The sequence below is a fragment of the Panicum virgatum genome, chromosome 2N (genome assembly GCF_016808335.1).
Source record: "Panicum virgatum strain AP13 chromosome 2N, P.virgatum_v5, whole genome shotgun sequence".
Taxonomy (NCBI): domain Eukaryota; kingdom Viridiplantae; phylum Streptophyta; class Magnoliopsida; order Poales; family Poaceae; genus Panicum; species Panicum virgatum.
The window spans coordinates 1,267,497-1,283,323 of record NC_053146.1 but is presented as its reverse complement, the minus strand read 5'-3'; the positions used below and the strand labels follow the sequence as shown (position 1 = coordinate 1,283,323).

At 42.7% G+C, this 15,827-nt stretch overlaps 1 protein-coding gene and 1 long non-coding RNA gene across 2 annotated transcripts; both read right to left on the bottom strand.

Moving 5' to 3' along the window:
* Nucleotides 1-1,773: 1,773 nt before the first annotated feature.
* On the bottom strand, nucleotides 1,774-6,920 carry LOC120659259. The gene is made up of 2 exons (XR_005668958.1): nucleotides 3,641-6,920; nucleotides 1,774-3,535 (listed from the first exon to the last, which is right to left on the bottom strand). It is a non-coding gene; the product is annotated as an uncharacterized LOC120659259 (long non-coding RNA).
* A 728-nt stretch (nucleotides 6,921-7,648) lies between these two features.
* Nucleotides 7,649-8,899, bottom strand: LOC120659085 (putative disease resistance protein RGA1). The gene has a single exon (XM_039937147.1). It carries the CDS (start codon nucleotides 8,897-8,899, stop codon nucleotides 7,649-7,651), a length of 1,251 nt encoding a protein of 416 aa, XP_039793081.1.
* Nucleotides 8,900-15,827: the final 6,928 nt, after the last annotated feature.

Sequence of the window (15,827 nt, the reverse complement as noted above, 5' to 3'; positions counted from 1 at the left end):
CACCACGGGCAGCTCATCGGCGCGGTGCGCGCGCCGGCCGGCCGGTGCCCGGTGGTCAACAACCGCAGAGTTTACTGGGACAGAGTAGGCCGCTGCACGAGGGAACGCAGCGCCGTGCGCAGCGCCGCGGCGAGCTAGCGAATGGGATAGTGCGTGGCCGCCGCCGGCTGCTGATGGAGCGAGGCGACGAGGCGAGACATAGCCGGGTGCGTCCACGCTGCGAGGAGGAAGAACAAGGACACGAAGCACGGCGCGGCGACGTTGGAGAGGTGGAGCTTCAGGTTGACGGCATGCGATGCACAGTGTGCACGCGTCACGCCGGTGATCGCCGGAGGGCGGCGGCGAGGCTGGCCACGGACGACGGTGCGAGCGCTGCGAATGATCGAGGTCGGGTGTCTGTTGATTAATTCTGACCGTAGGATACGGATCGTATAGCGTCCACGTACCCAGGGGTGGACGGTAAATGAAATACCGTCCACACCTGGACGTTAATTGGGGATGCCAGCCAGAGCCCAGAGGCGCCCCGGGCGAGCCGACGCCGCGCTGGTAGCCCTTGCGTGGCACACCGCCGCTGCCGCAGCCTCCGTCCGAGCCGTTACTCGCGCCTCGCGGGAACCGGGAAGTGCAGGCAGCCAGGCAGCTCGGCTATGCGCCTGGCAAGCGCGCCAGCGGCTTGCCGAGCGGTGGTCGGCAACCATGGTCCACGGCGTGTACTCCGTCCGTGTGGCGCTCCGGCGGACCTGAGCGATGGACGGCGGCGAGGGGCGAGAGCCGAGCTGTTACTCGCGGCGCGGGCTGTGCCCGCTCGGCGCCTCGGCGGTGCGCGGGCTGATGCCTGATGGAGCGAGGCGACGAGGCAAGTCATCGCCGGACGCGAAGCAGAGCGCGGCGACGGTGGGGGGAGGTGGAGTGGAGCTTCTGGTTGGGTGGCATGACGCTGCTTCCTTGCTCTCCTCTGAATGGAGTTTTTGCACCGGGGTCAACATATCTTAATGTCGCTTCCAAATGAACTTCAGATAACTGCTTAGGTTCAGGAAATGTTATTAGGATCTTCCAAAATGCAACTGCCATAACATCGATGTTGAATACGAAATTCTTGCAAATTAAACTAATTAGGTGGTAGAGTATCTTTTCCCGCTGCGGATTCGACGAAAAGATTTACCTGGGAGATTTCGAAATGTTTTAAGCCCTCTGCAAGTCTGCAGTAGCAAGTAGCAACAGTAAATTGAAGCTTTTCTCTGTCATCTTGGTGTAACGAGCCACATGCAATGTAATTTAACAGTACAGGCATCATGAGTATCCTCGTTTGCAGTTATTAAATTTTAATTTGAATTGATGAGCAAAATGGGAACAAATTATTGGTTAAGAAATTTTCTTTTCCCCTGCACTCGATTTGTAAAGTGCTACTACTTGCATGTTTAGTATATAATATACGTATATGCAGATTGAATCAGCGGACGTCATCTGATGAGCGATGACCACCCCAACTAATGCGCTGTTTAAGCAAATTCAGTGGTTTGACTTTTCACCGGTCCATGTGGACTTGCAGTTAGTTTAGGCCTTCCTTTCCGAAGATAAACAAAACAAAAGAGACATCCAATGCATAACAACAGGCTGCCATCCCCCCAAATGACTCAGTCCCAGTCCCTGATGTTCATGATATCACCTGGAACAACAATGCCATAAAAATCCATGGAGAAGCTTCATCTTTTTTTTTTTGAAACGATCGAGAAGCTTCATCTTCTGTTTTTTATTTTCAGTTCTGCAAGCTGCTCGAGTAACAGATCTTGGTAGATGATGGAAGCACAATAATCGTGCGGAAAGTAAATCACAAAGCAGATTACACCATATAGAGAGTTCTTACATGACATGGACAAGTACAAGATGCAATGCACATAAACAGGGTCACAGACATTAGACATACACATGTGGAAATGATCAGCTATATTTTTCACTTGTGCTGACCCATCAAGTTATGCATGGCCGGCGCAGGATCAGATAGAGCCTTCCATCTTGTCAGATGAACGCACAACCCAAAGCTTAAGTAGGTCGTCTTTGGCCACCTTCTTCCATCCTGCAATGCTGTAATTATCTCGCTGTTGGACAACAGTTTTATCCCAAATCCGTGATCTGGAGGCTTTACTTCGACGCTTTCTTGTCTTCTCCACACAAAGGTTCGCTGTGCCATGTCTAGACTTCAGACACATTTGATACATCCTTGACTCTTTGTTTTGATAGAGGTAATCTATGGCTTTTGGCAGCAACTTCTCATTGATATCTTGTAGGCACGCATTCTTGTGAACCATTTCCTGCACCTCTTCACCAATCACTTCCAAGGCATAGCTCTGTTTCAGGCTCTATATCCTCTAGGGAGTCATGTGGTAAGAACAAAACTTTTAGCTTTAAGGGAGGCATATCTGAATTCACTGAACTACTTCCTTTGCATTCAACACCAGAACTTTGAATGTATTTATGATCATCAGATAGTGAGACATGGCACTGCAAAATCATTGCAATAACCTCCTCTGGAAATATACTTGACAATAGTCTCGACGATGAAGCTGATGTCTTGTTGGTAATAGATGAAACGCTCAAATTCTGCTCATGCTGATTGCAGCAGAGAGGGTTTGGACGAAACCATCGAGTCAAAGTTTTGTGGACATTGAACCAGGATACACTTTCACCATAAGGAGATTGTGTTACCCAAGAAATCATGGGTAGGCAACTGGATGAGCTCTCTCTTGACACCTTCAGCTGCAAACTTGAAGTGAGGTGCGACTGACTGCATGCACTTGATTATAACACCAAATACATCTGTACTTTCAGAAAGACGTAGCATGAGTCCTAGCCTGAAACCCTTTGTAAGCTCCCTGAAGTCATGGCAAACAAAGCCTACCATCGCCTCTACTCCACGATCCGGAGAGCTCATGGGTCGTATGCCTAAGAAGTAAAATCTGCTTCCTTGGAATGCTTGGTACCTAAGAGAATTCCCTCTAAGAAGTTTGCTGATGAAATGGTTGAAGAACATGTACTGCCGTGGGGTTCCACTGAACTCAACAAATTTAAGGAATTCATTTGCTCCATCTGCAAACCTCTCAAATCTTTGAACAACATCAGTAGAACTACTTCTTGACTCGTCATTACTAGATTGAGTAATAGATGAGATGAATGACTTGGTAGCATAAGCAATCCGCTTGGGATATGATAACTGGCTCACGCGCTGCCTGATCTGTTGCTCTTCTATGGCACGCTGCTTGCGCCTTTGCAACGTATCACCACACTCCTGGGCAGCACGCTTCAGCTTGCTCCGCCACCGTAGCAGTGGCACATTGGTGATTTGCCATTTGTCGGTCATGTGGAGCACAGATTCCATCTTGATGTGTGCCATCTCTAGCCTCTCCAAGTTTCTGCTCGAATTTGATTCCTCTTTCACCTCATATTTTTGAACAAGACCAGATAGGATTTGGCTAACAGTCTCCTCGACAATTGCAGAACAGACTATCTTTGCCATTAGAGTTCAAGCAGTGTTCCTTCCCTGTTCAGAAAATATTTAACACAAAAATCTATGAGAGATGAGATATATGAACTTAAGACAACAAGCAAGTTTTAACTTAGCAGCTGCCAGAAGCCCAGAACCTACCTTTAATTGAATGGCATGGAGGAGGTAGGCAGCTATCCAGTGTACTCTTGAGAGTAAACCTGCTTACTGCAAGGGAAAGATTGAGAACTTAAAGAGTGAGAAGAAAGTGATGGCCACGTTAGACGACTTCAATAGTGGGGGGTTTAGCTTTGGTCTCTCCAAGGGATATTGTTTAGTATTAAGACGGCCTTAAGTCAATGATGAGAGTTTCCACTTCACTACATGTTTGAATATATTTGGCCAACAACGCTATCATGTGGAAAAAAAAGACGAAGAGGTGTGTCAAGTCATGTGAAAATGGAGGTGTTAGTGTGGTGTTAGCAACCTAGCTAGGCTTGCACACCACGGCTGTTGCCTGGCTTGTTGCTTGCGTTAATCACACATCGGCCCATATCGGTAATCTCCCCCCTTGATTCTGTTTCTATAAACAAGGTGGTTGAGATTGCCTTGATCCTGGGCTATATATGTAATCCTAAATTCTCAGTTGAATGCATTGATCATTTTGCGTGATTTCAATCTCTATCAGTAACTATCAACGATAGGGAAATTGCAGTTTGAAAACATTTCATCTACACAGTAGTGGAAGAGGAACTTGGAAGAAGTCACCATCTCTGTCATGATGGGCTCAACAATGTACGAAAAATCTGCACTTGGAAGAGGATTAACATTACTCTTAATAAATCAACATACATGAGTGAATCTGGGAGCACATGTATTGCTAGAAAAGATTAATGAATTACCGTGGTTGTAGTAGTTGCTGGTAGGGCAGAGGTGAAGATTTAGTTGAGTGCAAGATCATGCTCATTAGCAGGTATCAATGTTTGTTATCTTTATAACCAGAAGATGTAAGCTGATCATAGAAAATTAAATAGGGTGTCTAAGAATCTAGGAGGAAGATGAAAGTCAAAGGAAAGTGTCACTAGCAAGAATGTTAGACTTCATTAGAAAAGGAAGGGGATTTAGTTAAAAGGAAGGATTTGAATTATTAGGCTCAATCAGTTCCTTTTGAATATTTCATAGGCCGCTGGATTTTAATTAAGACTTGAGATGCAGTACCATAGAACTTTTTTTTCTTTAAACGGGCAGGAGGGCTGCCCATCACTATATTGAGAAGTAATCCATGTTATGCGTAAATACTGAAAGCAAATATGGCTTGGGAAAATAATAGATTGATTATGGAGAGGCAAAGCTTGTGTACATATATAGACCTAACCGAAGGAGATCCTTTCCGAATCCGTATCCATCTATGCATCCCCTGAAGGGCAAGGCCGGAGGCGCACGTCCAGAGGGCAGGCGACCCGGCGCTGCCTGCTACCAACGCCCTATAGGGCCAGGCTAAAGTACTCGCTAACAAATACAATGGGTGCAATGCACATAAACATGCACACAGACATTGGACAACACATGTGGAAAATGGTCAGCTAGGTTTTTTCTTCTTTCAGACATTGAAGAAGCATATATATTCTTCATGCAGTTATGGTACGTGTGACCTAAGATTGACAATTTCTAGATGGTTGCAACTGGAAAACACGAGATGGTCCTTTAGTTCGTTTTGAGAAGGTACATGGGGACAAGGTGAACTTCATGCTCTTAAAGACCTATCAAAGTTGCAATGACTACTGAAATCTGTCAACCAGTGTTAAATGAAAAGGAAAGTTCAGTTTGCTGTTAGCAAAAATCTTAAAATCTACATGACTGGAAGCTGGATCAACTACATAAATTACAATAGAATTATGATGAAAATAATCTTGTGCAGTGAATAGATGCATGATCGATATGGTGATAGGCTCAAGCCATGCTAGTAACTGCTCTATGGTGAAATCCTTCTGAAGGACATTACCTGAAGATAAAGTTCATTTTGTACCTCGTAGTACAAATATGATCCTTGATCCTTATTCACAAAAATTCATCACATCGAGCTTGAAATTAAAATCAGACGTGCTGAATGTGTGACAAACTTGACTCTCAGGTCATAAGCTTTTTCATTTATCCGGTAGCATCTTTTATCTGGAATGCATTAGTGATGCTGAGTTCTCTACTGACATCTTCACCTGCAAGCTTGAAGTGATGTCCAACTTCCTGCATGCACTTTACTATGACACCAAGTATGTCAGTACTACCAGAGAGATCAGAGATGTAACATGAATCCTAAACTGGAAATCTTTGTAGGCTCATTTAAGTCTTGGGGAGAAAAACTTAGTATTTCCTCCACACTCTGCAATGCTGATAGGTTGTAGAATAATGTAGTAAAACTTGCTACTGTGCAATGCTTGATACCTGAGAAACTCCCCTATAACTGTAAGGTGATGATATGGTTGAAGAAAACGTGCTGTCATGGGGTCCTTCCGAATTAAAAGAGCTTCAGGAATTCATCTGCACCATCTACAAGTCTGTCGAATCTTCGGATATAAGTCAAGATACATCTCAGCTCATCATTACTGGATCCAACAAATGATGAGAAGAGCAACTTGGAAGCGTGAGCAATGCGTTTGGCAAATGAGGAACTGTTCACTCTCTGCCTTGTTTCTTCCTCTTCCTGGGTGCGTTGCTTGCAACTTCTCAATGTGTCATTGCACTCCTGAGCAGCACGCTTCAGCCTAGGCTGCTAGTAGACTAACAGAAAAATGAAATGGCGGCACCATCCATGAGTCAAAGGTCATTTCTTTCACTATTATTTGCATGGACTTGATCTCAGCAGAAACCTTCAAGACACCTCATCTGTTGGATCACTCAATTAGACATCTCAGAAGCAAATCATTAGGTCCTAATTTTACTTCTTCAAAGTTCAAGCTTTGGATTTGCAACAAAAGTAGTGACTGAGCATAAATAATGATTGAAGTAGCATTCAGAGATGGGAATGGTGATAAATCCCACCCACCCCCAAGGCCCCAACGACCCAAATGAAGTTGCATAGGGGAAAGGATCAGCCGAACGTATAAACCTTGGTGTCCACCGGAGATAGATCCCCCATGGCGTCGTCCACGGCACCCGAGACAGCTCGCGGACTCCACGGTCGCGGAAAATCTGAGGCTGATTGCTGCCGCTGGACCAACCAAGGAGCACGAGCTCCTGGCCGCCCGACTGCGGCAAGGCTCCTCGCCCGTCGCGACGAGCACCGCGAGAGCTGCGAAGGACTGGTACTCGACCACGGCGGCTGGGGCACGAACGCGCAGCATTGGCGTGGCGGCGTGTTCCTAGCACAGCATTTGCGCACTTCGCCGGCGGCGGCGCCCTGAGCGCCGGCCGCCGGACACGGTTGCGACTAGAGAGGAGAAGGCTTGGACAGGTTTGGGCTCTTCTATCTTTTTGTACATGTCCATGGAGGCCCATACTCATGGCGGTCCATATCAGTTTGTAAAGCACGGCCCAATAATTCAAGCACCCAATCGTTTCACAAATATTTTTTGAACACATTTGGACAAAATAACAAAACACTGGTGCTGAAAGAGGATTGGACTTGGGAGATAGAGCTGTATATGATCATGTCTATGATGCCACTCCAAGAAATACAATTGTTATTTCGCAAAAAAAAATGTTACTTGTGACAGATAATTCCAGGTGGCTTTCGGGCCTAGTAAAAAATTGGATAATTTTGTTGACATCCAAATGATGTTTTTAGGTTTAAAAATGTCCCTAATGCATGGTTTTGGGCCCAATCCATGACAATTGACAGATAGAAATAGTTTGCCCAGAAGTTATTTAATTAAATTTTATGAAAAACATTTACACCACATTCCACTACTTTATATTGCACTTTATTTGCTCTTGATACTGTTGGCCAAGCATTATCTCAATGAACTATTCATTTGAGACTTGATGCTGTGAACTCACAATCGAATCGCATCTAGTATAAGAATTTGATTTTCTCTCACTTTTGAGATAGTAATGGAAGCTTCATTAGCCCGTATTAAATCAATTTTGAGTTAGTAATTTGTTGGTGAACCAACACCACACATCAAATCACTGTCAAGTAAACGACACCAACAATGGATGAAGAATTCCAAGGAACTAGCTTTCAGATGCTGCTTTCATCTTAGTGGGTATGGACTTCACCATCTCGCAAGTATACATGTAGTTCTTGTAAGGCGGTATGCGCAACTTCAATGCAAGGACCTCAAACTTCCCTTCACATTTAACAGTTCCGTACACTAGATCAAATAGTGTTGTTCTAGTAATCATGTCATCAGCAGCAAAACCTTTGGCGCAAGGATAAATCGCAAAGTACTCATTCGTGGCTATTCTCCGAGCATATTTAGGATTCTTTTCGTTTATAATAGCAGGTGCACAGGAGGATATCCTTGCTCTATTTAGATCCCTCAGGCTGGCACGAACCATACGCCCATACTGACCATTAAGATGATCCCTGAGGAGGCAAGAGACGAAGTTTGCACCAACGAACGACCTATTAGTACATCTGCTCATTTCCATGGCCATTGATTCCAGTTTTGGTTGGTCCTTTGGATCTGCACTGCCAAATGTAAGCACCTTGAAGAAATACCAATATGCTTCTGGTGGGAGAAGATTCAGCACAAGGGCCTGTGTGGTGCCAAAATTGATGATTTTGTTTGATCGGCTTGTGATTATAACTTTGACAACATTTGAATGGCAGGTTGCAGAAGCTAGATAGCAGTTCCATGCAGCCTTATCAATATCCTCAGAGAATTCAATTATAGACAATGTCCTCTCATTTTCATTCAAGGAATTCTGTTGGTAATAGATCACACCTCCATCTTCTAAAGTTGTTAGTCCCTTGTCTTTAAGATCATATTGAGTAATGAGCACAATTCGTGTGAAGTTATTGCGCACTCTTTCATCATTGCATACATGTGCAACAAGAGTACTCTTCCCGACTTCTGCTGGACCAACAATTGGTAGAACACCCACGTGTTTTGTGCTAGTAGGATCAACTAGCATCAAAAAGTTCATAATCCTGTCTAACTCCATTTGACGACCAAACATGCACTTGTCAATAATCAAGTGCATGCTATAAGGTTGATGGTACAATGGAGGATAGTTTTTCAGAAGTGCGGTGAACTCACTCATATCACTAACAATTTCATTTAAATTGTAGAGCACTTGCTGCAGTTCTTTCTCCACATGTGTAACACCAGTGGAGAAAAAGAGCCGCTTGGCAGGATTGAATTTAGACAGGGCGAAAGGGTGACTCACATCAAGATCTGTGGTCTTGTTTTCTTCATCATCTTTTCTTCTTAAGTTGTCCATAGTGAAATAACCTCTGTACATCTCTTTCCTCAACATGTTTAGTTGATGTAACATAGCTTGATTTGTGATCTTCCGTGCCTCTGCTTCGTCGATGATGACATTAACCCGGCGCAACAGCTGTTACAAATTGTGTATCATCTGATCCTCATTGGTTGGCAGTTTTTGCTTCGACCATTTTCCAATTAAGAAAGATATTGATCTATTGGCAATCTCACCCAAAATTGCAGTGAGAACTTCTTCCATTGAAAAGCTTGCTTTCTTAACAAGATGTCGAGGCATAATTAGAACACTAGTGTATATATATATATATATATATATATATATATATATATATATATATATATATATATATATATATATATATATATATATATATATATATATACACACACACACTAAGTAATGCCAGCACAAGGAACCACCTAGGATTTGCAGTTGCTATATGCACTATAATCAGGGATGACGTCATAATATATATTTTCTAAGCATGATAATGACACTGCACTTTGACTTGATAAAATAATGCTGTCTAGGACTTAACGGCATCTTCCGAATACAATACACCGATGATGAATATTAGCCATCGATAGCATGCAGCCTCAGCTGGAGGATTTCTGTTGATTATAGTACCAATGGTTGGTCCAGCAGCTGTTTATTTTTTATTGGAAAACTCCAAGGGAAACCCCTAAAATATAAAGGTGCAGCACCTAGGGTTTGAACCCTGGGTGGGAACACTCCGGCCACTAGCCTTTGTCATTGCATCGTCAGCCGCTTCACCCAGCAGCTGTTTATTGAGAGAGCAACCTAGTTTACGCATGTCTGCTGAAATAAAAGAGTGATATCTTTCCTCGAATCTTAGCTTGTGTGTTATTGGCCTTATGAAGTGATGCCAAGTGCAAGCAACACATCCTAGGATTTGCAGTTGTTAATAAGCACTATATATAAGGAGAAGGATTGAATATACATGTCCTAGGATAATCTATGAGCATGACAAAGACTAAATTGACTTGATCAAATCCTGTAGTCTAGGATTTAACACAATCTTCCTAGAACTAAACGTTCATGATGAGCAATAAGGATGCAAATGGGTAGCTAATGGTATTTCTTAGTCACTAGATTAATTATGATGGCACGCATGACATTCTGCTTTGTTCTCCTCCCAAATTATTTACGTGGAGTGGCATTCTAATTTATTTTATTAAGTGTGTTTTGGTCGACCTAGTAATAAAAAATGATTAGGACTTTCATCCCTAATGGGCAACCTGCCGAGGCATGAAAGCTTGGAAATGCATGAAACTTTGTAGCCTCCATTAGTCTTAATGAAGATGCACACAAAATGTCTGCCAATTGTTTGATGTAGCAACAGCATGCCATATATTTATCTCCATGGAATGACGGGTCAATTCATCACTCTTATGCTGCTGTGGCAGCTATCAATTTTCTATCGTCTCTCGGAATTCGTTGTTTGCGTTCGTTGGTTAATATAGGAAGTATCGCAGCTCATTTTGTAGAAACCTGGATTGAAGGACTCGAGGAGCAAAGCAAATTTGGCACCACTCCTTGATGAGTTTCATAGGGGAAAGAATCAACACAACGGTTACCCAGAACATAGGAACAAAATTGAGATTCTTTCAAACACAAACTTTGGATAATTAACTATGAATTTTTTACTGCATCATACCCCCATAGAAAATACTCCAACAAAGATTTATATAAAAACAAAACAAGATCTGGGACACCTTTTGGGGGGAATTTTTTTATTGTATATTTATCACATAAAAGTGAAATTAGTTGATTTATCTGGAAAATATTTGCAAATTATTATATTCCTAATAGTGTTTACTATATGTATTTAGAAAACTTATTATCTTTCGCATTCTTATGAATTAGAACATCCCTTCATCTAAAAAAATATTTAGAAAATGTAAGGGTTAAAAGTGTAAAAAATGGAAACTATATTGATTGCTAAAATGACAAGTAAAAAGAACTAAAGGAGTATCAAGCTGAATTGACAATATTCATTATGAACTAATAGCAATGCCAACATAACAATCAATAATTGTTCTTCTTATCTTGGTTTCTGAATCAAGCAACTAGCAATGTAAGAACTGTAAGGTTGTATGTGTGACTTCCATTCAATAACCTCGAACTCCCCTTCATATTTTACTGCCCTAGACACAACATCTTCTACTGTTATTGTGGGAGCATTTTCCATGGTAGGACATGTACATTACTTATCCCAAACAATAAACTCATCATCGCTGATGCGCCAGGTCATACGATGACTTTTATGCTTAAGGTCAAATGGGTTCTCACCAAACAAAGCGATATTCCTTTTAATATTTTCCTTTAACTGTGCTAGGTATTTCCACCAGATTTGAGAACTAAAATTGTTCCGTAGAAAACTTGATGTAACATTTGCACAGATGAATGATCCATTGAGCACTCTAGCTATCTCCATAGCTATTGATTCTAATATTGGGTGATCATTAGAGTATGTGCTCCCAAAGGTAAGATTCTTGAAAAAATACCAATATGCTTCTGGTGGTAGATGGTTTAATACTAGAGCTTGTGTGGTACCAAATTTCATGACTTTGTTCGATCTACTTGTGATTATCATTTTGCTACCTCTTCCAAGGTAAACACTAGAACATGAATACAAATTATTAAATGCAACCTCATCAACATCTCCTGAGAATTCGATAATAGCCAGTACTCTCTCATCCTCGCCCATGTCATTGTTTCGATGCACAATCACACCCGCATCTTGCAAGCTGACCAGATTTTCATTATTGATGTCATCTCCACTAATTACCATGATTTGAGAAAAGTAGTTACGCACTCTTGGATCATTGTAGACATGTGCTACTAGGGTGCTCTTTCCAACAAATGTTGGGCCAACAATTGGTAGAACACGCACACTCTCCGTGCCAGGATGCCCTTTTTGCATAAAAAAATCCATGATCCTGTCCATTTCCATTTGACGACCAAACATGCACATGCCAACAAACAAGTGCATGCTATAAGGTTGCCTGTATAGTGGAGGATACTTCTTCAAAAATATAATGAGCTCGTTCACATCCTCCATGAGGTTCTTCAAATTTCCTATCACTTGCTGCAGATCTTTGTCCATATTACACTTGTCAAGATTGGAGAAAAAGAGACGCTTGGAGGGATTGAATTTTGATAGGGCGAATGAGTGACTCACATCATGATCTTTATCCTCAATTCCTTGGCACCTCAAATTATCCATGGTGAAGTAGCCTCTGTACATTTCTTTCCTCAGTAAATTCAATTGATGTACCATAGCTTTGTTTGTGATGTGCCGTGCCTCTGCCTCCTCAATGACAACTCTAACCCGCAACAGCAATCTTTCAAGATTGTGTAGCCTCTTCTCCTCCATGGTTGGTGTTGTCGTTTTCGAGTACTTACCGATCAAGAAAGCCAAGTCACCTATAATAGCTTTGAAAGATACTGCCATCAATTGGGAAATAAAGCTTACTGTCCTAAAAAGTCTGTTCTACGAATCAGTAGGAACACCAACAAAAGTGTTATGAATAACAAAGTCAAGGAGTGGTATGGAGTACCCGGTAGAACATCTGTTCTAGTGTTTATATATAATTGCAAAGCATTAAGCATACTCTCCAAGAGAGCATGCATGTTAACATGACAGAAATAATAAATTCAATAAATCCAATGATGCATAGCATTTGACGCCACCTTTCCTAGGATTTAACAGAGACCATGGCATATACCTTTTTCCGATGTTAACGATGAGGCAGATTTTGTACCTACATACATGTAATGTAAAATAAAAGCAATAGCAGCATGGATCATGGAACATGCATGGAAGTAGCAAGCAGGAACCGTGAGAAGGAACCCTGCAGACTTGCAGCAGTGTCATGCTTGTACCTACGAACAGCATCAGATAGGGACAATCGTATCATCCTTCTCAAGAGTATGCAGCCTGCTTTTCATCTAGGTACAGCAGAAATAGAATAATTTTCTAAATATCTTACTATTACTAATTAGAGACTCCCTTAAAAGCGTTCATGTGAAGCTACCTAGGATCCTAGATGAGCGCCTCAAAAAGAGAAATTCTGTAAAAATAACAAAATATCTAGCCTCAATCAATGTATGGTAATCATCATTGATAAAAAGATAGAAATTCTCTAAAAAAAGTAAACTATCTGGCCTCGATCAATATATGGTAATCATCATTGATAATAACTAGCCTATACCAACCCATGCAACCGCACGGACAAATGATTTATAGTTATATATGTCCCTAGTTAACAAACCCTCTATTTTAAATTATAGTTTATTTATCTTTATCCTAATGAAAATTCATCTAATTTTGACCAAGTTTATGGAAAACTTAGACCGAAATATATTTTAGTCTATCTAGTGAATTTAGTTTAATATTGTAGATATTTATAGATTTTTTCTATAAACTTGATCAAACATAGAGAAGTTTAACTTAGAACAAACTAAACTGACTTATAGTTTGGAATGAAAAGATTAGACAAATAGAGTTTTTATTTAGACACCATAATACATAGAATTTGAATATATTTTGACTCATTTGCGAGTAAATATATTTTAAATAAAGATAAGTGTTGTCAAACATCTAGCTAGTTAACTCATTTGTGAGTAAATATAATTTAAATATATTTTAACTCATTAACGAAAGCATGGTGGTGCAAAAAAATTAAGCAGAGAGAAGAAATATTGAAGTGTTCATATATTGTAGATTTGCAATCAGGCCAACTATTTTTGCATGAAACTGAGAGAAGTAAATAAAGAAACCCTCCATGCCTAGGTGTTCTTTTTACAAATTAGTGATTACAGATAAGAGCATCTCCAAGAGCTCTTGTATAATCTTAGCTAGTTGCACACCTCTGTAGAGTATAAAATCTATTCGAATAGCCGTGCCCACGGTACTGGGCGAGTTATTGTTTGGTCACACAACTAGTGTTTCTTCTGGGAATGGATGGGTTGGCGTGAGTTGTTTTGGAGAAGTGTCCGACAGCTGTGCCGTGTGCTACGGCAGATGAGGAGTCTGGTAGCAATTTAAAACTTGGATCCTGTGTGGATCCACCTCACCCGGTTACAAAAGAATTGCTTTAAAAAAAATCTTTTTCAAATAAACCCATGCATAAAAATTAGCTTTCCGCAAATTAAACCCTAGCCTTATCCTTGATCCATCCTGTGCATGTATTCTATTTATACCCCCTCTGTGGGTGTGGTTGGACTTGCTGAGTACGTTTGTACTCACCCCTTTCTTAATTTTTATAGAGGAAGATCCAGACTTTGTTCCCGAAGACGTTGAGTAGGGGTTCTGTTCTGCACCCAACCTTACCTGTGGATAGGGTCACCAAGCTTTGTATGGCGCAAGACTCTGATGACCTCTTCGTGCTTCATATTCTTGTTTGGGTTGTAGTTGTTGTCCTCGCAATAGTGGCGCTTCACTGCCCACTTCCACGTAGAGTTGTACGGTGATGTACCATCTGATGTAATAAATGTGTTATCAGCCTCTTGGGACTGATATTTGTATCACATTTGAGTCTTCTCTTATGAGGGGATGCTTCATGGCGCTCAGTGGCGGCCCGAGGACGGCGGGGACACGGCGGCGCTCGACGGCATGGGCGGCGCTCGGCAGAGGCTCGGGATGGCGGGGCAACGCTCGCCGGCTGCCTGGGATGACCGGGGCGGCGTGGAACACACAGGGGGACCGCGTGAGGTGCATGGGGGAGCGAGCCACGGAAAGAAGATGGCGAGCGGGAGATGTTTTCTTTTTTGCCCAGTGAGGGGGAGGAGATACAAAATAGGATAGCTAGCAGAGCGAAATACAAAGTCTGTTGGATCCAAATTTTGATGAGATTTCTCTTCTTTTAGCTAACCCATCAAATATACAAGAGCTCTTGGAGATGCTCTAAGTGTAGTCAAACAAAAAAACTCGACCGGAGAGGTATGACGGCCACTGCCGTTTTTCATTAAGAGGAAGTGACTTCGGCTTCCCAGTCGAGAAAATTCCACAAACTCTAGCTTCTCTGGCTAGCCAGGGAGTTTTTTTAACCTTTGGCTGAAATTTACTCCCTCCAGGAGTCGAACCTGGGATCCGAGGAGTGCTACCGTAGCCATCTAACCAAGTCAGCTAGAGGTCCTTTCGCAAGTGTTGTCAAACATCTAGCTAGGATTTGCATTTGTGAGCACTATAAGCAGGGGGTGATGTCCTTACATAGCTCAAACCATGATAAACACTTGAGTACTTGACTTGATTAAAATCAGCAAATTAATTAAACTGCATAAAATCTGAGAAGTGCATATCAACTATCTCTAGCAGGAAATAAAATCGTTCCTGGCTACAATTCATTACCTATCACAATCGTTCTACTATTTGTGATAGGCCTTGATGGGCCTTCTAGAGAATGTACAGGCCCAACCTCCTAGACCAATAATTTCTCCTTACATCACCGAAGGTGATGGTTTCGGTGATGGAAACGGCATCGATTGCCTCAAGCACGGCCCACGAGAAGTGGCCCACAAACACCTTCTTCTTTCTTGCCCCCACGCCGCCGTTCTCCTCGGCTCCAGCGTCGGAGCCGCTACCACCGCCCACATCTCTGTCCTGCTTGCCCCCGCGCCGTAGTCCTCCTCGGTTCTAGCAGCTCCCGTCGCCGGAGCCGCTACCGCTACTCACGTCCCCATCCTCCTCAGCTTCGGCGGCCGCCGCCAAATCCACCGTCACCAGCTCCGCACTCCCCCGTCGCCTCCACATGCCAACCGGTTGTCCTCCACGGCCCATGGCCGGTGGCTCCCACCGCCTCGCCGCTCCACCCACAACCCGCCACCATCACCCGCTACCCTGCCACCAGCGACCTTCCTCTAGAGGCGGGCACGCCGGAGACAATCCCAAATTCCCAACCCCGAAACCCCGAACCCTAAATCTTACCGGTGGTGG